Source organism: Hippopotamus amphibius, chromosome 17 (genome assembly GCF_030028045.1).
Source record: "Hippopotamus amphibius kiboko isolate mHipAmp2 chromosome 17, mHipAmp2.hap2, whole genome shotgun sequence".
Lineage (NCBI taxonomy): Eukaryota > Metazoa > Chordata > Mammalia > Artiodactyla > Hippopotamidae > Hippopotamus > Hippopotamus amphibius.
Window position 1 is genome coordinate 24,200,759 of NC_080202.1, and position 24,425 is coordinate 24,225,183.

Here is a 24,425-nt window from a genome sequence, read left to right on the forward strand (position 1 = left end):
TAAGTTGGACTTCACGAACAAAAAACTTTTGTGCATCAAAGGACACCATCAAACAGAATGAAAGGCAATCCACAGCATGGGAGAAAATATTTGCAAAATCTAAAAAGGGGTTCATGTTCAGAATATACAAAGAATTCCAACTCACCAACAACAAAAAACCAAATAACCCTATTCAAAAAAATAGGCAAAGGACTTGAATAGACATTTCTACAAAGAAGATATACAAATAGACAATAAGCATACAAAATGATGCTCAACATCACTAATCATTAGAAAATGCAAATTGAAACCACAAAGACATACCATTTCACATCCATTAGGATGGTTATTATTTAAAAACAAAACAAAACAGAAAATTACAAGTGTTTGGCAAGAATGTGAAGAAAGTGGAACCTCCCTGCGAATTCCCTGGTGATCCAGTGGTCATGGTTCCATGCTTCCACTGCAGGGGGCACAGGTTCAATCCCTGATCGGGGAACTAAATTCCCGCATGCTGCATACAAGGTATGGTGGGGGTGGGGGTGGGGGTGGGGGGAAGAAACTGGAAACTTCCTACATTGCTGGTGGGTATACAAAATAGTATAGTCAGGCAACTTCTCTGGTGGCGCAGTGGTTAAGAATCCACCTGCCAATGCAGGGGACAGAGGTTTGATCCCTGGTTGGGGAAGACCCCACATGTCAAGGAGCAACTTATGCCCACCCGCCACAGCTACTGAGTCTGCTCTCTGGAGCCCACAGGCCACAACTATTGGACCCACATGCCACAACTACTAAAGCCTGCGCACCTAGAGCCCATGCTCCGAGACAAGAGAAGACACTGCCATGAGAAGCCCATGCACTGCACGAAGAGTAGTCCCCTACTTGCACAACTAGAGAAAGCCGGCATGCAGCAACAAAGACCCAACGCAGCCAATAAATAAATAAATAAATAAATAAATGAACAAATATTTTAAAAGATAAAAATAATACAATAAAATAATACAGTCACTGTGGAAAACAGGATGGAAATTCCTCAAAAAATTGAGGAGAATTACCATGTGATCCAGCAATCCCACTTCTGCGTATATATCCATAAGAAGTGAAAGCAGGGACTTGAACACATAGATAATTGTACACCAATGTTCATACAGCAGCATTATTCACAACAGCCTAAAGAGGAAAACCCAAATGCCCACTGAAGTAAGAATGGATAAACAAAATGTAGTATACACGCATTCAATGGAATATTATTTAATCATAAAAAGGAAGGGAATTCTGATACAAGTTACATCATGGATGAACCCTGAAGACATTATGCTAAGCAAAATAACTCAGACACAAAAGGACAAACATTGTATGATTCCACTTATATGAGGTTCCTAGAGTAGTCAAATTCCCGAAGACAGAAAGGAGAATGGTAGTTACTAGGGGCTGAGGCAAGGGGGAATAGGAGTTACTGTTTAATAAATAGGTAAAGAGTTTCAGTTTGGGAAGATTAAAAAAACTCTGGTTGCACAACAATGTGAATAGACTTAATGTTGCTGAACCAAACAAAAAAAATGGTTAAAATGGTAAATTTTATGTATACTGTATCACTTTTTTTTAAAAAAGTGAAGGGAAAGAAAAGCTGAGAAAAATCTGTTACGAACAGGGCTCCACTACAAATGTTAAACAAAGCTTTTCAAGCTAAAAGAAAAATTATACAAGACAGAAACTTGAATCTACATAAAGGAACGAAGGGCACCAGAAGTAGGAAATAGGAGGATGAGGGAAGATATAATTTTCCTGATTTGTAAACTTGTTTAAAATAATAGAGGTAGACTTCCAGTTTCCATTTTTGAATATAAATAGCTTGGAAGTCACCACTCCATCTTAACAAGCAAAAAGCTGAAAAGACTGAAAAATCAACAACTTTTTCTGGGTTTGTAAGAGGGGGGAGGACAAACCATTGCCTTTAAGACTAGAGAGACAGACAGGTGAGACAGGTGAGACAGGTGAATACAGGGAGTAACAGCTTACCACAGCAGAGACACCAGTGGAAACCAGTGCAGGAACAAGTGCTGGGCTAACAAAACCTGAACTGTAAGTGATGAGCTGCTGGAGGCTCAGTATGCATAACTCTGAGTTAAAAACTCCAGGGCTGCCCAGTCATGGAGGGCTCCCAAATATTGCGAGATTTACGTCCAGGAGCCAGACTAGGTTCCTACAATACACATCGGAGAAAAATACCCTCATGCTCCTAGTAAGGGGAGGGGAAAAGAAATCATTTTGAAATACATCAGAGCACTATGTTCTTCTTAACAAAGCTTGCCCTCAGGGAAAACTAGTTAACCAGAGCCTAACCAGCTGGGGTATTGTTAGAGCCTAATCTACCTGGGGGGAGGGAAATGCCCAACTCGAGCATTTCTAGCCTTCTATGTGAGCAACCCGATCATAGGACTATAGAACACTTGCCCTCTCCGCCATACCTCATTGCCAAATTACTAAAGGCCTGTTTGGTAAGCTCCTTGTACCCAGTATGTTATGTCCAGCTAACAAGAAAAAACTTACAAGGCATACCAAAAGGCAAAAAACACAATCTGAAGAGACTGAGCAAGCATCAAAGCCAGACATGCCAGGGATGTTGGAATGATCATATCAGGAATTTAAAACAATTATGATTAATATGCTAAAGGCTCTACTTAATAAAGCATACAGCATGTAAGAACAGACAAGTAATGTAAGCAGCGAGACGGATATCCTAAGAAAGATTTTTTTTTTAAATGCTAGAAATAAAACACTGTAGCAGAAATGAAAAATGCTTTTGATGGGCTTCTTAGTAAACCAGACATGTCTGACAAAGGACTCTCTGAGCTGGTGGATATATCAATAGAATGCTTGAAAACTAAAAACTGAAGGAAACAAAATCCAAAAAAAACAGAAGAGAATATCCAAGGACTGTGGGACAACTACAAAAGGTTAACATAAGCATAAAGGGAATATTAGAATGGAAAAAAAAAGAGAAAGGAACAGAAGAAATATTTGAAATAATAATGACCAAGATTTTGCCCTAACTGATGTCAGACACCAAACCACAGATCCAGGAAGCTCAGAGAACACCAAACAGGATAAATGCTCCAAAAAACTACATGTAAGCATATCATCTTCAACCTACAGAAAATCAAAGATTAAAAAAAAAAATTCTGAAAGAAGCCAGAGGGGAAAAACACCTTACCCACAGAGAAACAAAGATAAGAATTACATCCAACTTCTCCTCAGAAACCGTGCAGGCAAGAATAGAGTGGAGTGAAATATACAAAGAGTTGACAGAAAAAAAAAACCAACCTGAGAAATTATCCTTCAAAAGTAAAGGAGAAATAAGGATTTTCTCAGACAAAAATTGAGGGAATTTTTTTGCCAGTAGACCTACCTTTCAAGAAATGTTAAAAGAAGTTCTTTAGAGACAGGGAAAATTCTTTATATACATAAAGTAAGGAAGAGCATGGAAAAAGGAATAGTGAATATGAATTTAAAACTTTCATTTTTCTTATTTGACCTAACATATAACAGTTTGTTCAAAATAATACCAATAATATCAATAAATAATAGTATACAGTTGACCCTTAACACAGGTTTGAACTGCACAGTTCCACTTATACAAATTTTTTCAATAAATATAAAGGAAATTTTTTTGGAGATTTACAAAAATTTGAAGAAACTCCCAGATAAACAATGGAGCCTAGAAATACAAATAAATAAGAAGAAAAAGGTATGTCATAAACGCATAAAATATATGTAGAAGCTAATCTATCCTTACATAGGCATGAGGTGAGTGATATTTAATATAAATCAACAATGCATTAGTTTTCTTACTATTTTACAACTTTCAAAGAATTATATAACTATACAGTATTCCTTTCTGTTTCATAATTAGAAAAAACTGCACATCAGCATATCATCACAGGTAAGTGGTTTCTGAAAAAAGATGTAACTGTTTCCAATACAATATTATGAATATGACTGTAATACTTTTTGCCTTAAAAATTTAATGATGATTCATTCATTAGTGTATAGGTCAGGCTACTGTAAAGCAACCACACTGATTACACTAAGTTACCATAAAGCAATCATACGGCTGCTTTTTATTATTAATGTATGAATTTTCACACCTCTAAATAAGTATAAATTTCTTTTTCATATTAACTTTTCATTTTTGATGTCTAATGTTAGAAATACATATAACATCTACAGTGTTTTGTATCATATAAGACAATATTGATGTAGGTATTGACAGATGCTTCATCTTATAGATGATGTAAACTCACAGTGTTGATACAATACTGTAAATATATTTTCTCTTCCTTACGATTTTCTTAATAACATTGTCCCCCTCTAGCTTACTTTATTGTAAGAATACATATAACATACAAAATATGTGTTAACTGACTTTATGTTATCTATTGGTAAGGCTTCTGGTCAACAGCAGGCTATTAATAGTTAAGTATAATCTGTAATTATACACAGATTTTTGACGGCTGGGGGGTTGGTGCCCCTAACCCCTGCATTGTTCAAGAGTCAACTGGATATGCTTATCTATGCATGAAATAAATGACAGCAATGATACAAGGAATGGGGGGAGGAATGGAGGGAGAAGTTAAGATTATACTGTTACTATAAGGTACTCATCCTACCATGAAGTGGTATAGCATTATGGGAAAGTACCTTTGGATTTGCCATAAATACATACTGCAAAATCTAGGGCAAACAGTAAAAAAAAGAGGAAGGGAAGGAGAGAGTGAGGAAAGAAGAAAGGAATATGACAGTTATGCTAGACAGGAGAGAAAATGGAATCAAATAAAATGCTTATTTAGTGTCTATGCCACCGGACAGGCCCTGGGCCACCATGTGAGCCAAGCCCCACAGGTGTTTTCTGTTGGTGCTCCCGCATGGCAGCAGAAATTTTGCAGGTTGCATTAAACTCAGCACCTGCACAAAGAAGACCCACTGGGTTTTTTTCATTCTAGAATGACAGCCTCCAGCCATGCACAAGTGCTGGATCGGTACCAGGCAATGCTGAGGGAGAGCAAGCACTTCACCACCTACAACTACAAAACTTACACCATCAGGAGGATAGGAGATGCTTTCAGAGAAAATAAGAATGTACAGGATTTTGTAAAAATTCAAGGCCTAATGAATAAAGCCAAAAGAGACCTTGGAATAATCCAATTACAGGTCCACATTAGCCAACTGTATTTGACTGACAAACTTCATTGAGAATCAAGAGAAGCCCAGGACCTAGGGAGACAGGACCAGTCACCACCCGCAGCCATGGACCACCTTCAGCATCCATTCTGCTTGGCATGGGGGGGTTCCCAGCAGACCACGAGTGGTCTTTGCATCAGCTTTAAAAAGCTCTTGCTCTGCCTGCCCTAGAAACTGATAAACTGAGTGAGGTTTCCATTCTTCTACAGCCTTAGTGACAAAGGATGGCTGTCTCTCCTTGGTTCGGCTGTTAGAATGAAGAGCTGGAGCTCCTCAAAAGAATGCTGTATATTATTGTGTCTCCTCCACCCCACCCCTCTTTCGTAGTTCCTCAGCACAGGTATAGAGCATTTCCAGATTTTATTTCTTGGTCCTTGACAATAAACAGAATTGTCTCCCGAAGCCTTCTATAAAAAATAAATAAATAAAACAAAAAAAATAAAATAAAATGCTTATTTAAAACCACAAAGGCATAAAAAGAATGGGAAACAGAAAGAGGAACAGAACAAGAGCAACAAAAAGAAAACAATCATAAATATGGTAAATATTAATCCAACCTTATCAATAATCACTCTGAACATCAATGGTCTAAATACACCAATTAAAAGACAGAAATTGTCAGGATCATAAAACAAGACTCAAATATTTGATGTCTGTAAAAACCCACTTTAGATATAGAAACACTTATAGATTAAAAGTAAATGGATGGAGAAAAATATACCATGCTAACACTAATCAAAAGAAAGCAGGAGTAGCTATATTAATTTCTGACACAGAAAACCTCAAAGAGAGAAAAGTTATCAGAGGTAAAAAAGGGCATTACATAATGATAAATGAGCCAATTCTCCAAGAAAAAAAAAAAATCCCTAACATGTATGTGTCTAATAACAGTGTGTCAAACTATATGGGACAAAAACTAATAAAAATGTAAGAGAAATAGCTAAATCCACTATCATAGTTGGAGTTGCTATCAGAAATGGACAGAACTAGCAAACAGAAAATCGGTAAGGACATAGTTGAACTCAACAATATCACCACTCAACTGGATATAACTAACATCTATAGACTACTTCATCCAACAATGGTAGAATACACATTCTTCCCAACTTCACATGGAACATTTACCAAAAGAGACCACATTCTGGAGATAAAACATACTTTAACAAGTTTAAAAAAATAGAAATCATACAATATCTGCTCTCAGACCACAATCAAATTAAACTAGAAATCAGTAACAGAAAGAAAGCTGGAAAATCCCAAAATATGTGAGGATTAAATAGCACATGGCTATATAACACGAGTCAAAGAAAAAAATCTCAAGAGAAATTTTAAAATAGTTTGAGCTTCATGAAAATAAAAACACACCATATCAAAATACATGGTAGACAGTGAAAATAGTGCTGCGAGGGGAATTTATAGAATTGAAAGCATATATTAGAAAAGAATAAAGATCTAAAGTTAATAACCTAAGTTTTGACCTTAGAAAACTAGAAAAAGAACAAACTAAATCCAAGTTAAGCAGAAGAGAAGAAATAATAATAATTAGAACAGAAATCAATGAAATTGAAACCAGAAAATCAATGGAGAAAAATCAATGAAACCAGGACTTCCCTGGTGGCACAGTGGTTAAGAATTGGCCTGCCAATATAGGGGACACAGGTTCAATAACCGGTCCCAGAAGACCCCACATGCCGAGGAACAACTAAGCCCGTGTACCACAACCACTGAATCTGCACTCTAGAGCCTGCATGCCACAGCTACTGAAGCCCACGTGCCTAGAGCCCATGCTCTGCAACAAGAGAAGCCACCACGAGAAGCCCGTGCACCACAACGAAGAGTAGACCCCGCTGGCCGCAACTAGAGAAAGCCTGTGCATAGCAACAAAGACTCAATACAGCCAATAAATAAATAAATTAATTAATTAATTTTTTTTTTAAATCAATGAAACCAAAACCTACTTCTTTGAAAAAAATCAATAAAATCAAGGTCTCTAGCCAGGTTCACTAAGAAAGAAAGAAGACAAAAATTACTAATATTGGAAATGAAGGAGGGGGACTTCCCTGGTGGTCCAGTGGTGAGGAATCTGCGTTCCAATGCAGGGGATGCAGGTTCGATTCCTGGACAGGGAACTAAGATCCCACATGCCATAGGGCAACTAAGCCATGCACCACAACTACAGAGCTTGCGCACCTCAACAAGAGAGCCCACACACCCTGGAGACTGCATGCCACAACTAGAGAAGAGAAAACTCTTATACCACAACTAAAGAGAAGCATGCACACCACAACAAAAGATCCCACGTGACTCAATGAAGATACCACGTGCCACAATTAAGACCCGATGCAGCCAAAAATAAAATTAATTGATTAAAAATAAATAAATAAAGTAAGTATAAAAAAAGAAATGAAAGAGGGACATCACTACTGAGCCTATGGACACTAAGGATAATAAAAAAATACTATGAACAACTCTATGCCCCCAAATTTGATAACCTAATGAAATAGACCAATTCCTTGAAAGACAAAATTTGCCAAATCTGACACAAGAAGAAATGGACACTATAAATAGGCCTAGATGTCCTAAAGAATTAAATCAATAATTAGTAACACTCCAGAAAGAAAGTACCAGACCCAGACAGGTTCACTTGTGAATTCTACCAAACATTTAAGGAAGAAACTATACCAATTCTCTACAATCTCTTTCAGAGGACAGATGCAGAGGGAATGCTGCCAACTCATTCTATTAGGCCAGCATTACCCTAATACCAAAACTAGGCAAAGATATTAAAAGAAACCTATACAGCAATATCTCTCACAAACACAAATGCAAAAATCCTCAACCAAATAATAGCAAGATAATATTAACAAACTGAATCCAACAATGTGTAAAAAGAATTACAAACCACAACCAAGTGTGATTTATCCCAGCTATGCAGGTTGGTTCAACATTTGAAAATCAATTAATATAATCCACTACACATTGGTAGGCTAAAAAAGAAAAATCACATGATCATATCAATAGATGCAGAAAAAGCATCTGACAAAATCCACACATACATGATAAAAACTCTCTGTAAACTAGAAATAGAGGGGCACTTCCTCAACTTGATAAAGAATATCTACAAAAAAATCTACAGCTAACATCATACTTAACAGTGAGAAACTTAAAGATTTCTAAGATCAGGCACAAGGCAATGATATTCCCTCTCATCATTTCTTTTCAACTGTATGTCCTTGCTAATGTTATAAGACAAGAAAAGGAAATACATGGTATACAAATTGAGAAGGAAGATACAAAATTGTCTCTGTTTGCCAACTGTCTATGTAGAAAATTTGGAAGAATCAACAAAAAACCTCCTTGAACTAGTAAGTGATTATATCAAGGTTCCAGGATACAAGGTTCATTTATAAAAGTTGATTACTTTCCTATATAGCAACAATGAACAAATGGAATTTGGAATTAAAAACACAATACCAACTACATTAGCACCCACAAAATGAAATTCTTAGGTATAAATCTGACAAAATATGGACAAGATCTATAGGAGGAAAACTACAAAATTCTGAAGAACAAAATCAAAGAACAATGAAATAAATGGAAAGACAATCCATGTTCATGGATAGGAACACTCAGTATCATTAAGATGTCATTTCTTCCCAACTTGATCTATAGATTCAATGCAATCTCAATCAAAATCCCAGTAAGTAATTTTGTGGATATTGACAAACTAATTCTAAACTTTATATGGAAAGGCAAAAGATCCATTAAACTAAAATCAACCCTACTCCTATCATATGATCGAGCAGTCATGCTCCTTAGTATTTACCTAAAGGAGGTGAAAACATATACCCACGCAAAAACCTACACACAAATGTTGAGAGCAGCTTTATTCATAACTGCTGAAACTTGGAAGCAATCAAGATGTCCTTCAGTAGGTGGATGGATAAATAAACTGTGGTACATCCAGACAATAGAATAGTACTTAGCACTAAAAGGGAATGAGCTATCAAGCCATGAGAAGACAAAGAGGAATCTTAAATATTACTACATACTGAAGGGCTGTAGTGTGAAGAGCTACATACTGTATGATCCAACTATATATGCCATTCTGGAAAAGGCCAAACTATGGAGACAGTAAAAAGATCAGTAATTGTAGAGTTTGCAGAGAGAGAGGGAAGGGATGACCAGGCAGAACACAGAGGATTTTTAGGGCAGTGAAAATACTCTGTATGATATAATGATAGATACTTGTTATTATACATTTGTCCAAACCCATTAAATGTAGAGCACCCAGAGTGAATGGTAATGTAAACTATGGACTTTGGAGATTATGACCTGTCAGTATGGGTTCATCAACTATAAGAAATGTATCATTCTGGTGGGGGATGCTGATAATGGGGTGGGTGGGGAAGGGCATATATGGAAAATCTGCATACCTTCCCTTCAATTTTGCAGTGATCCTTAAACTGTTTTATAAAAATAAAGTCTCAATTAAAAATTCATAGTTAAAAAAAATAACAGATGATTTGAAGGAAAAAATAAAATACTTTATGGTTCGTAATATATACAGAAGTGTATAACAAAAATTACATATGAGAAGATGGAAATGAAAGTATAGTGGGAGAAGGTTTTTATACACTGTATGTGAAGTAAAATATTTGAAAATATAGTGATAAATTTAAGATGCAAATTGTAAACCTCAGAGAAACCCCAAAACAAATAAGCTGAGTTGTACTAAGAAAAAAATGGTGGATAAAACATGGAATCCTAAACAATGTTCAGTTAATCCAAAAGAAGGACAAAAAAAATTTTAAGGGAAATAAGGAACAATTGAGGCAAAGAGAAAATATACAGCAACCATATTGATTATTATATTAAATGTACATGGTGTAAACACTCCAATTAAAAGGCAGAATCTGTCAGAGGGTATAAAAAAGGAAGATTAAATGATGTATAAGAAATGCATTTTAAATGTAAAGACACAGATAAGTTAAAAGCATAAGGATGAAAAAAGATACACTACTCAAACACTAGTCATAAGAAAGCCAGAGTGACTATATTACTTAGGCAAAGTAGATTTCAGAACAAAGACAATTTCCTAATGACAGATAGGTTAATTCATCAAGAAGATATAATATGAAATGTATATACAACTAATATCACAGCTTAAATTCTAGGAAGCAAAAATTGATAGAATTGAAAGAAACAAATCCACAGTTACAAGGTCATTAGCGCCCTCCTCTATAAGTAAACCAAAAAATCAGTAAGGATATAGAAGACATGAACAACATAATCAGCCAACTTGAGCTAATTGACATTTATAGAGTACTACACCAAATAACAGAACAGTAGTCTATAAATGAATACATATTCCTTCTCAGAATTCAGAGCTTTCACAGATTATTAAATTTAAAGGAACTGGAGAATTGGAATCATATAAAATATGTTCTCTGACCACACAAATCAGAAATCAATAAGAGAAAAATATCTGGGGAAAAAACTAAACTATTTAGTGTTTATTTATTGTAAATAAATTTGGGTCAGAAAAGAAGTCAAAAGGAAAATGAGAAAAAAGTAACATAATATCAAAATCTTTGTGATGTACATAAAGCAGAGGGAAATGTATAGCTTTCAATGGTTGTCATGGGGGAAAAGGGGTCCAAAATCAATTATCTAAGCTTCAACCTTAAGAAATTAGAAGAGTAAGTTAAATCTAAAAAAAAATAAAATGAAGGACATAAAGACAAAAGCAGAAATCAATGAAATAGAAAATGGAAAAACATTAAAGAAAAATCCACAAAAACAAAACTTTTTTAAAGATAATAAAATGCATATAACTCTACCTAGACTGATCAAAAAAGAAAGAGAAAAAAACACAAATTCTGAGTATCAGAAATGAAGAGGGCATATCACTATAGATCCTACAGGCAGTTTTTTTTAGAGAGAATATTCTGAATATTATGCCTTATAATAAATTAAAAGACTTGAATAAAATGGACAAACTTCTTGAAAGATACTAATTACCAAAACTGACTGAGGAGCAACAGAAAATCTGAGTAGTCCTATATTTATTAAAGAAATTAAATGTGGGACTTCCTAGGTGGCGCAGTGGGTAAGAATCCACCTGCCAATGCAGGGCACATGGGTTCGATCCCTGCCCCAGGAAGATACCACATGCCGCGGAGCAACTAAGCCCGTGCGCCACAACTATTGAGCCTGCGCTCTAGAGCCCATGAGCCACAACTGTTGAGCCCATGTGCCACAACTACTGAAGCCCACACTCCTAGAGCCTGTGCTCTGCAACAAGAAAGGCGACCGCAGTAAGAAGCCCATGCACCACAACAAAGAGTAGCCCCCGCTTGCTGCAACTAGAGAAAGCCTGTGTGCAGCAACGAAGAGCCAACATAGCCAATAAAATAAAATAAAAAAGAAATTAAATGTATAAGTGAAGCCCTTTCCAAAAATAAGATGCAAGGTCCAGATGGTTTCATTGGTGAATTCTATCAAAAATTTAAGAAGTAATGCCAATACTTCCAATTCATAAGGTCAGCATTACCCTGATATAAGATAACATACACACAGAAAACACTAAAGACCAATATCTTTATCAGCACAGATGCAAGAAATCCTTAACAAAATTTAGTAACTCAAATCTAGCAATATATAAAAAGGGTACTACACCATGACCAAGTGGGTTTTATTCCAGCTTTCATTTAAATGTGAGATTAGGTCAGCATCCAAATATTAAACAATGTAATTCAATATGCCCACAGGATACAGGAGTAAAACCATATGATCCTACTAATGGATGCAATAAAATTTAAAATACAGGGACTTCGCTGGTGGCGCAGTGGTTAAGACTGAGCGCTCCGAATGCAGGGGGCCCAGGTTCAACCCCTGGTAAGGGAACTAGACCCCACATGCATGCCACAGATAAGAGTTTGCATACCACAACTAAGGAGCCCATGAGCTGCAACTAAGGAGCCTGCCTGCCACAACTAAGACCTAGTACAACCAAATAAATAAATAAATATTTTTAAGTAATAATAAATAAAATTTAAAATACAAGATTCAACATTCATTCATTATAAAACTTTCAGCAAACTAGGAATAGAAGTGGGGACTCCCCTGGTGGTCCAGTAGTTAAGACTCCACACTTTCAATGCAGGGGACATGGGTTCAATTCCTGGTCAGGAAACTAAGATCCCACAAGCTGCATGGTATGGACAAAAAAAAAAAAGAAAAAGAAAAAACTAGGAATAGAAGGAAACTTCCTCAACCTGATAAAGAGCATATACAAGACACGTACATCAAACTTCATTCTTAATGATTTTGTTTCCCCCTAAGATTTGAACAACGCAAAGATGTCTACTCTCACCACCACATTCAACATTGTACTGCATATCCTAGCCACTGAGTAAAAAAAGAAAACATATTAAAAGCCCAAAGCTAAAAGAAGTAAAATGTTTATTAGAGATTGCAAACATACAGCTCTGTGTACTTAGAAAGTCCTATAAAATCTCCAAAAACATCATCTAGAACTAAAAAATGATTTAGCAAATTTGCAGGTTATATGGTCAATACACAAAAATGAATTCTATTTCTATAATAGCAACACAAACACAATGGAAATTATAAGTGGAATCATACAATATTTGCCCTTTTCTAACTGGCTTATTTCTCTTAGCATAATATCTTCAACCTTTGTTGTAGCATGTATCAGAATTTCCTTCCTTTTTAGGGCTAAATATTCCACGTATATACCACATTTGTTTATCCATCCATTTCTCCATGGACGCATAGGTTCTTTTCACCCTTTGGCACTTATGAATAATGCTGCTATGAATACTGGTGTACAGGTATGTGTTTCAATACCTTCTTTCAATTCTTTGGGATATATAACTAGAAATGGAATTGCTGGATCATACAGTAATTCTATGTTTCACTTTTTGAAAAACTGGGAATAGGTTTTTCACTTAAAATTATAAAAAGAAACTTTAGAATGAACTCTCTGGTGTTAAACTGGAATTAGATGTGTTGCTATGAATACATAATTTTTAACATATAAATAGAGAAAAATACAAACATATATCCGAAAGTATATATTTGTGTGTGTGTGTGTGTGTGTGTATACACACATATTATACAGACATGTATTGCCTAGTACTGTCTGTTGAAAGGGCCTGGGACAACAACCCCAACAGCAATGGGCAAAGTCAATGCCGAAAACTTGGCTTCCAAATAGTATTTAAAAGAAACCAGGGTTCTTTGGAAAAATGGATGAATCCAGGACTGGGGCGGGGAAACGACAAGATGGAGATGACCCCAGAACATCTTACTATGCCAGAAAGCAAGTAAGTGCTCTAAGAATGATGGATACATGTCAGAAAGACACAAGCAACGTAACTGAACTCCCACTTGAGCATTTAAACAAATCATATAACAATTATCACAATAAAATGGAAAATCATGAGTGCATAAAGATAAATATAAAATTAATAAACAATGTTTGAGGAGGACATACTATTTATATAGTTTCAGAGTTCCTCCCTACAAAGTCCTCTTTAATTATGAAGGGAGAAAGATAACTTTACAGTGATGCCTAGGAGATATCATATTAACTAAGTTATCAAAGTAATCATCAGTAATGAAATAAAAAGAAACTATTTGCCACCTCATAGGATGCAATAGGTAGAATGCAGCACCACTTCTGGGGCATTATTGCCAAAGATATATCACTTTAATCTAAAGATAACAAAACCCAAAGTTGAGAGACATTCTAGAAAGGCTGTAATCTTCAGAAATGTCAAGATCATGAGAGACAAGGGAAAACTGAGGAACAGTTCCAGAATGAAGAAAATAGCAAAATGACAACTAAATGCAATGTATGATTCTCAACTGGATATTTCTGCTATAAAAACTTCACAGAGGGCTTCCCTGGTGGCACAGTGGTTGGGAATCCACCTGCCAATTTGGGGACGCAGGTTCAGGCCCTGGTCCGGGGCAATCCCACGTGCCACAGAGCAACTGGGCCCGTGTGCCACAACTACTGAGCCCACACACCGCAACTACTGAAGCCCGTACACCTAGAGCCCATGCTCCACAATAAGAGAAGCCACTGTGGTAAGAAGCACACGCACCGCAATGAAGAGCAGCCCCAGCTCTCCGCAACAAAGAGTGGCCCCCACTCTCTGCAGCTACAAAGAGCCCTCGCGCAGCAGTAAGGACCCAATGTAGCTGATAAATAAATAAATAAATAAATAAATAAATAAATAAATAAATAAATAAAATTATTTTTTAAAAAACTTCATAGAGACAACTGGCAAAATCTGATTTGGTTCTGAGTATTAGATAATAATGAATCAATTATAATTTCCTGATTTTTATGGTTAGATTGAAGAATGTCTTTGTTTTAGGAAACAGACACTAAAGTATTCCAGGCTTGATGGAACATCACATCATTAACTTACTCTCACATGGTGGGGAAAAATACATATATTTGTATTGTATTTCTAATTTTTGTATAATTTTGTGACTCAAAATCTTTAAAAACTAATAAATAAATCTGTCTGTCTACTGGTCAGACAACTGGTCAACTAACAAAGCAGTTTTCTAAGGTAAAATTACCTTTCCATACCCACTATCAATGAGTGAAAAGCTTCTAAATGGCAATTATAGATTCTACTATCATTAAATATGTACACATGTCAGCTAGATTGCTATACGTATTAAATATTTCTACAGATCAAGAAAAATATCTGTCAACATGATAGACATTTGAAATTTTTGAGAATTATCCTTTCTACTTCCACTGCAGAGGTCACTGTTATGTCTTCTAGAAGCTCTTAAAAAATCATAATTATTGGAGCTGAAGGAAATGCATTCAAGCAATTACTCATGTATTCTATCATCCCACCCTTAGGTAAATTTATAGGTAAAGTAAGAGGTTCACACTAATGCCACCAACTTCTGGCCTCACTTACCAAGATTAAAATAGCATAGGACAAGGATTGGTAAACTTTCTTTAAAGGGCCAAAGCGTAAGTATTTTAAACTTTGTGAGCCATATGTTATCTGTCACAACTACTCAATTCTACCACTGTAGCACAAAAGTAGCCACAAACAATAAGTAAGTGAATGTGTTCCCCAAAATTTATAAAAACTGGCAGCAGGCCATATTCAGCCTATGGATTGTAGTTTGCCAACTCCTGGCATGGAAAAAACATAAAAGGTTAGATCAAAAAGTATACATCAAAATAGACTTTTAGATTTCTAAAAGCCATTTCTATGACCATGATAAACTAGATGAAAAGTAAAAGCTGTACACACTATAATCCAAATTCTGTTGGGAATTTCCTGGCAGTCCAGTGGTTAGGACTCCACACTTTTACTGCCAGGGCCTGGGTTCCATCCCTAGTTGGGGAACTAAGATCCTGCAGTGTGGCCAAATTTTTTAAATAATTTAAAGATTTTTTTAATTATAAAATTTTAAATAATTTAAATAATTTAAAAAAATTTTTTAATTAAACAAAGTTTTAAAATTCTATCCAAATGTTGTTTTTTAAAAGTATATGCATAATGCATATATAAATATACATACACACACATATTTTTTAATGGCCAAAAATTCTTCTCATTTCTATATGAGAAGCCTCTTTTGCAAGGTCACTTTGCAGCTCTTCTCACCAAGAGGTGAACTCCATCCCTTGAATCTGGGTTTGGCCATGTGACTTGCCAGTGACTGGGATATTAGGAAATATGGCACAAACAGAGGTTCAAAAGGTATTTGCACATTGTGGTTTGCTCTGTTGCTGTTCCTGGAACCTTGGGGCCACCATATATGTAAGCTGGGGTTAGTCTGCTGGATGAGAGATACCCACCCCATCGTCCCATAGCCCTAGGCAACTGCCAACCAACCCTATGAAGCAGAGCTGCCTTGCTGACTTGCACCTGACCTGTAGCTGACCTACAACTGACCACGGATGCATGAGTGGCCCAGCTGAGATCAGCAGAAGAAATGCCCAGCTGAGCCCAGCCTAAATTGCTGACCCTCAGAATAGTAAGCTAAATAAATGGTTGGTTTGTTACAAAGCAACTGGTAACTAATTGTGAGTGTGTGTGTGTGTGTGTGTGTTTGTAAAAGGAGAGCAAGCAAAATAACAGGGGTTGATACCGAGGGGATAGTTGAATTTTAAGATTAATGTTAATAACTTGAGTATGCATTTTGGTGGTATCCAAATTTTCACTAAGGAATAGATAATGTTTTGGTATTCAAAAAATGTCAATGTCATTACAATATATACAATGAAATTCAACATTAAAAAAGTATTTTTTATTATTTTCACTAAATATTAAGAGTCTAAAATATATGGACATTCTTGACTTGATGCATTTGGAAGAGTTAACAGATTTTAAGTTCTATCAGAATTTGGGGATAGTTTCAGATATACAGAAAATTAAGCAAATGACAAGACAAATACTTAGCACTAAAAAAATAAAACCTGGTTTGGGGAAAGAACTGTAATTATAATATAACACTTGGCTCATGTTTTAATTATATTGACATAATTATAATAATGTAAACACCAAATATTGTGAGGCTTGAGGGAGAGAAGTAATGAGAAAATTAAAAAGGACAGTAGGAAGACAATGGAAGATATCCAAAACTGAAAATTCAAGAAAAAGATGGTACATGCTTGTTATTTTTTTTAATAAATAAATATTAGAATAAACTGGTAAAATGATTAAAAATTATTGACTTCAGATAGTGGGAATTGGTAGAGGCTAGAACTAGGGTAGGTAGGGTAGGGATCTACTGTTTTTTGTTTGAAACCAAGCAGAACTCTTTGACTCCGACTATACACATATATGCTTTGAAAAAAATAAAAATTTACAAAGAAAAAAAGTCCAGGAACCAATCCAAGTATATATAACAATTTAGTATATGATAATAGAAAAACTTCAAATCAGGAAAAATTATTCTTTAATTGACACCGGGACAATTGATCATCTATTTGGAAAAGCATACAGTTAGAAGCTGGCCTCATACATATGTTAAAATAAACCCTCTCAATAAGAGTGTTAAATGTAAAAAAAAAAAAAAATTATAACAGAACTATAAAAAATATATATTGTAAATTTACACAAAAAGATCCATAAAGATTCTCATGAAAGTGTTCCTCTTGTTTCCTTCTGGGAAGCAGAAAAGGAGATGAGAATAATAGTTTAAGGGAGAATATATTAATTTTTACTCTATACTTGTTTATACTGTTAAAAATTTTTCAAACAATGTATACATTCCTCATAATTTTTTTTTAAAGTTGAGTTTAAAACGTCCTTTGACTCTTTAGTAGGTAAAATATGCAAAATGTTTAAGACAATTTAATCTTCACCAACTGCAGACTGACTCTTTAAAATAAGATATTTTAATGCCAGACATATTGAATAAAATCTCTTTTCTCTTGCCAAGTAACTTTGTTTTTTCCTCATCAGCCAATGAGAAACAAAAATTTTTCCCAGCCATCCCTTTTCTCTCCTTTTCTCCCATTTATAATCCATGAATCTATATTCAACTCAATTTTAGTACTAGGCTCAAATCACAGTTCTACCATATACCACTGTCAATTCAATATCTTTGGGTTTCAATTTTCTTACCTATAAAATGAGACTAATATCTGCTCTATTTTCTTCACAGAGCTGATGTAAGGATATATAAGAGAATGTACAAACTGCCTGGCACAAGTATATATTCCAAAAAGCTATCATTGTATCATTATTATTAACTATTAAAGAAATACAGGTTATTAAGTGTCTGGCATATAATAGTTTTCAAAAATTTTGCTGCCTTGAATAAACTAGATGGTAATATTATTTAATAACGTGTTCCTAGAGAAGCTACAGAAAATAAAGGTTGTTTCTAAATCTTTTGTTTATATTAAGCACCAATTTACCTCTTGGTCCCTGAAATCATTACTTGATCTTTTATTTTTGTGTGCTAGTACATAAAAAACTACAACCAAAATGTACTGCAGAAGAAGGAAAAAAACATTTAAAAACCTGCTTTAAGTCTCCTCTATTTAACAGTATTGTCACACCTCTATAAGTGTATGGATATGAGTAAAAGCTGTAAGCCACAAGAAACAGCAGTAAATAGTGATACACTTTGGCCATTTTTTCACTGATTTATTCAACAAATATGTGAGTACCTACTAGGAAAGGTCCTGTGCCAGATGCTGGTTATAAAAAAGTGAATAAGAAAGACATTACGCTTGTCCTTATGGACATCCTGGCAAGGAGGCAAGTAAAACCGTGGAACCTATAAATATGTAATCATAAACTTTGGTAAGCATCATAAAGAAAAGAACAGGGTGTTGAGAGAGAGAGAGACTGAACGAGGAACTAATATTAAATGAATTATCTATATAATATTACCTGTGAAAGTACAAAAATGAACTATTTTTAAGCTAAAGGTCACGTGGAAGGGTTTATTCAGAGGCAGAATAGTGCGGTGGTTGAGAGGATCAATTCTAGAGCCACAATGCCTGAGTTTTAAATCAGCCTCTACTCATCAGCTTCATGACATGAAGCTAAACTATCTGTGACTCAATTTCCTCATTTATCATTGAAGAAAATATTAACACTTTCCTCATAAGGTTATTATAGGGATTCAACTAAATTCTTTTGTTTTATTTTGAAAATTGTCAAATTCACAGAAAATTTTAAAGGACGTGCAATAAATTAGCATTTATAGGCTGCTTAGAAGAGTTCCTGAAACATGGTAAGTAACATTTCACTATATAAGCAGTTATTTTAAATAAAAAGTAAAGTAAAACTATGAGAAAATGACTTGTAAAATAATGTTTCAAAATAAATTGGTCATTTTCTCCTGAGAATATCTTAAGCATTAAAGGAAGATAGGGAAAGGATGAGGGGGAGGAAAGAGAGGGAGAGAAAAAGAGAGACAGAAAAGAAAGTAAAGGTTGGGGTGTAAGAGAAAGAAAAAAGAAAAACAGCCCAAGGCTTTGCCCACACCAACACTTTAGCTTAAGATCAACAGCGCACTCTGCTGGACCTACCTCTTTTCTACACAATAGGCAAAAATAAGCACTATTGCTATACTAAATCAAAGAATATAATTACTTTTTTACTTTTCTAAAAGTATATACACAATGTTAACATTTATTTAATAAACAAATAAATAGCACGTATAAGCCTAAGAATGTGTCTGTGAGAATACCTCACTTATTGTGAGGATTTACTAAAAGAATTGAGAGAATACACATAAATAAATTCTAGAGAAAATGATCATGAGTGGTGGAATAAGGTAGTATCAGAATGGTAACATTCTATTCTAAAATATAGTGTTTTTTCTTAACTACATTTGGACCACATGGAGACTGATGCCTCACTAGATCTTTGACATATGAATTATCATATAAAGACATGAATCACAAATGTAAGGAGGGACTTTCCTGGTGGTCCAGGGGTTAAGATGCCATGCTTCCACTTAAGGGGGCATGGGCTCAATCCCTGGTCAGGGAACTAAGATCCTGTATGTCGCATGGTACAGCCAAAAACAGCAAAAAAGAATTTTTTTAATAAGTTAATTAATTAAATGTAAGGAAAGGGAAAAAGCAGGGGACACTGGAAGGTAATTCATTTAAGAGAGGAGGTACTGACACCATTTTCTGACTTGAAGAGAGTGAGGAAACTGGAGATGATAGGAACGTAAAAAGACAACTAACCAATTCAATTCACAGTTTGGAAGCTAAATTATTTTCATAAAAACTAAGAAAATCTGAAAGAAAAACATAAGAAGTTTAATGTCAAATTTAGAGGAAAACAGAAATCATTAAACTAATTTATCATTTAATTTATAGAGGAAAGTTTTCCAGAAAATAATACAACTACAGATTTTGAATGTATGAAAACTATAACATTTATATCTTTGTAGGGATAAAAGAACTAAATCATTAATTTATGAATCCAAATAACTATTCTCCTAAAAAATAAATGCTCCCTAATATCATCTTATAAGGATCAAAATAGGAAAAGCATCATTAGAATTTAGAGGTAATAGAATCAAATGGGATATAAAGTATATTAAATCTAGTCCCACCCTCTTTTTCCTCCCATTTGAAGGAACAGGTCCTAAAAAAGAAATGTTTCTTGCCCAAGTTCCTCAATTTACTTTATTCAAATCTGTAGATGATCTAGATTAAAAGATGATACATAAATATGATGCATATCATCTGTCAACATAAGAAAAGTTCTAAAATATGGACTGCATTTCTAAAATTAATTTAAAAGTTTTGGTGAAAAACTAATTTCAAAATCTGATATACAATAAATATTAAATATTATGAAACTATATGTTTTTCTTCTACTTTTAATGAAATCACCTATCCCAGAATTTATAGAAAATATCTTTGTGATTTATAGTAACCCACTTTGCAAAGATTTTACAATGTTACACAATGGGGAAAGGACAGTCTCTTTAATAAATGGTGCTGGAAAAACTGGACAGCCACATGCAAAAGAATGAAACGGGACAACTATCTTACACCACCATTGTGTGTATATATATTATATGGTGAATATTATTCAGCCATGAAAAATAATGAACTCTTGCCATTTGGGACAACATGGATGAACATGGAGGATATTATGCTTAATGGAATAAGTCAGACTGAGAAAGACAAATTTATCTGTAAAATCTAAAAGCAAAAACAAAAAAACCAAGCTCACAAATGCAGAGAACAGATTGGTGGCTTCCAGGGATGGCAGTGAAGAGAAGAAATGGGTGAAGGAGGTCCAAAGGTACAAACCTCCAGTTATAAAATATACGTCATGTGGATGTCATGTACAGTATGGTGACTATAGTTAATAATACTGTATTACACATTTGACAGTAGCTAAGTGAATAAATCTTAAAAGCTCTTATAAAAAAAAATCTTGTAACTATGTAAGGTAACAGATATTAATGACTTTATGGTGATCATTTCCCAATGTATATAAATATCGAACCATTATGTTGTACACCTGAAACTAACATATTAAATGTCAATTATACCTCCATTAAAAAAGAGAGAGAGGGGCTTCCTAGGTGGCGCAGTGGTTGAGAATCCGCCTGCCAATGCAGGGGACAAGGGTTCGATCCATGCTCCAGGAAGATCCCACATGCCGCAGAGCAACTAAGCCTGTGCGCCACAACTATTGAGCCTGCACTTTAGAGCCTGTGAGCCACAACTATTGAGCCCATGTGCTGCAACCACTGAAGCCCAAGCACCTAGAGCCCGTGCTCCGCAACAAGAGAAGCTACAGCAATGAAAAGCCTGTGCACCACAACGAAGAGTAGCCCCCACTCACTGCAGCTAGAAAGAAAGCCCATGCACAGCAAAAAAGACCCAACACAGCCAATAAAATAAATAAATACACACATAAATTTTTTTAAAAAAGGGGGAGAGAGAAAGAAGAAAAAAGTTGTACCAGAAACCAAAGTAAATTTCTAGCAGGGAAAAAAATATTGCTATACTCAAAGGCTCCTTTCTTGAAATAAATTACCTCTACGCATACCCCCATTATTCTTTATTATATTATATCCATAGAAATGTTTAGCCCTGGTTTTCTGAAAAATGAAAAGTACTACTTACTGCTAAATATCCACGTAAGATTTACTAAAAATGCTACCATAAAGCTTTTAAAATTAAGATGACAGCCAAAATACAAAAAACTGCATGTTTTCTTAACAATTTACTAAATTTACTAACAATTTACTAAAGTATAAAAGGAAGAAACATTCACATTAGCTAAAACTTTACATTTTGTACTAATAATGTTTCTATTGTAGCTGCTTACTCTATTTTTGTTAGGAAGAAAAAAAATAACATTGAAAATATAGATCACTTTACCTAAGTATTTGTGGGGTTTTTCATAAAGTTACTTTATATATTCATGCTTTTCACTATAGACTACCAAAAAAAGAACAAATATTAGAGCTCAGCCATATGGTCTTTTCTGTCATTGCAAAAGCACTCTGGTGTCTGATAAATTTACTTTATGCATGCTTAATTAGTATGGTATATATCACTTATGTCTTCGTACAAACAAAAGTTCTGTGTGACTAGTGAAATGCTATCATTTGAGTTACTACAGTTAGTTGAGATTTAGCTTGTTCAATAAATCCTCAAACTTATAAGAAATTGTCAGAAACCCATACCTTTAACATTATGAGTAATAAATCACCCACCTATGAAAAATTATTCCATTTCTAAAGCAATGTAGACTTATACTAGCTAAAGCCAAGGAAGAAAACGTGTAATTTCTGGTTTAAAAATAAAACTGATATAAAGATATAGATACACAAACACATGTATAGATACAATTATACTTTGCCAATGAGAAGATCATAATAAGTGATCAACATAGTGTATAACCAAGATGAGAAATTAATCAAAGAACTTAGTTTAAAATTAAGGTACCCAGCCAGGAGCACTGTAGCTCTGTTTATGGTCAAGTGGTCTAGATTCTAAACAGGCTGAGCTATAAACATCTTTAACACACATTAAAAGAATTTGCTAATTATATTCACTAATCATCAGAGAAATGCAAGTCAAAGCCACAATGAGGTATCACCTCACACCAGTCAGAATGGCCATCATCACAAAATCTGGAAACAACAAATGTTGGAGAGGGTGTGGAGAAAAGGGAACTCTCCTGCACTGTTGGTGGGAATGTAAGTTGGTACAGCCACTACGGAAAACAATTTGGAGGTTCCTTAAAAAACTACAAATAGAACTACCATATGATCCAGTAATCCCACTCCTGGGCATATACCCAGAGAAAACCATAATCCCAAAAGAAACATGTACCATAATGTTTATTGCAGCACTATTTACAATAGCCAGGACATGGAAGCAACCGAAATGCCCATCAACAAATGAATGGATAAAGATGTGGCATATATATACAATGGAATATTACTCAGCTATAAAAAGGGATGAGATGGAGCTATATGTAATGAGGTAGATAGACCTACAGTCTGTCATACAGAGCGAAGTAAGTCAGAAAGAGAAAGACAAATATTGTATGCTAACTCACATATACGGAATCTAAAAGTGGTACTGATGAACTCAGTGACAAGAACAAGGACGCAGATGCAGAGAATGGACTGGAGAACTCGAGGTTTGGGGGGGCGGGGGGTGAAAGGGAAGCTGAGACGAAGCGAGAGAGTAGCACAGACATATATATACTACCAACTGTAAAATAGATAGCCAGTGGGAAGTTGTTGTATAACAAAGGGAGTTCAACTCGAGGATAGAAGATGCCTTAGAGGACTGGGACGGGGAGGGTGGGGGGGGAGTCGAGGGAGGGAGGGAATACGGGGATATGTGCATAAAAACAGATGATTGAACTTGGTGTACCCCCCCCAAAAATAATAAATAAATAAATAAAATTTAAAAAAAAAGAATTTGCTAATTATAAACCTAACTCCTCAAAATTAATATTATTAACCAATACTATATAATATCTTCTATACATACAAATATGTAACTATTTGCTGTTACTACTACTACTGTTGCTGCTGCTACTTTTACTACCACTTACCATTAATAAGCTCCAAAATATGCCAAGTATAATCTAAGTACTTTGTATTAACCTGTTTAATCTCTAGCAGCCCTGTAAGATAGATAATACTACCATCCCCATTTAACAAATGAGCAACTGAAGTAGCAATAGTTTAAAAACTTCATCAAGGTTACAAAGGTAGTAAAGAGCAGAACTATGATTAAAAAACTCAGGCAGTCTGATTTGAGTTTATTCTCTTAATGAGTAAAAACAAAATGAAACAAAAAAATCCTTAAAAAAAACAAAAAAATTCACTTTATCTTATTTTAACTACTATCAATCATAGCTTATTCTATACTTGATTTCTTTAGCTTTGAGGCGTTTACATATTTTTTCCTTATCTTGGTGTTAGAACACTGTTTAGATGGCTCCAGAATTTCTGAAAGGCATTTTAGAGAACGTATAATAAAGTAATTAGAGCATCTGCCAGAGCACCAGATTGCTTAGTGACCTTAGGCAAATTACTTACTTCTCAGTTTCCTTATCTATCAGATGAGAATAACAATAGTACCTGCCTCATAATCATTATAAGAATTCATTAAGATTCTACCAACAAATATTTATTGGGTAACTAATATA

General features: G+C 34.9%; 2 protein-coding genes across 7 annotated transcripts in view; one reads left to right on the forward strand and one right to left on the reverse strand.

The window, feature by feature from the left end:
* BRIP1 (BRCA1 interacting helicase 1) overlaps positions 1 to 24,425 on the reverse strand; it is a 189,185-nt gene that overhangs the window by 143,222 nt on the left and 21,538 nt on the right. The gene's annotated exons all lie outside the window — the stretch shown is intronic.
* LOC130840127 (LYR motif-containing protein 4-like) lies at positions 4,984 to 5,232 on the forward strand. Its single transcript, XM_057715259.1, has one exon. The coding sequence runs from the start codon at positions 4,984 to 4,986 to the stop codon at positions 5,230 to 5,232; it is 249 nt and encodes an 82-aa protein (XP_057571242.1).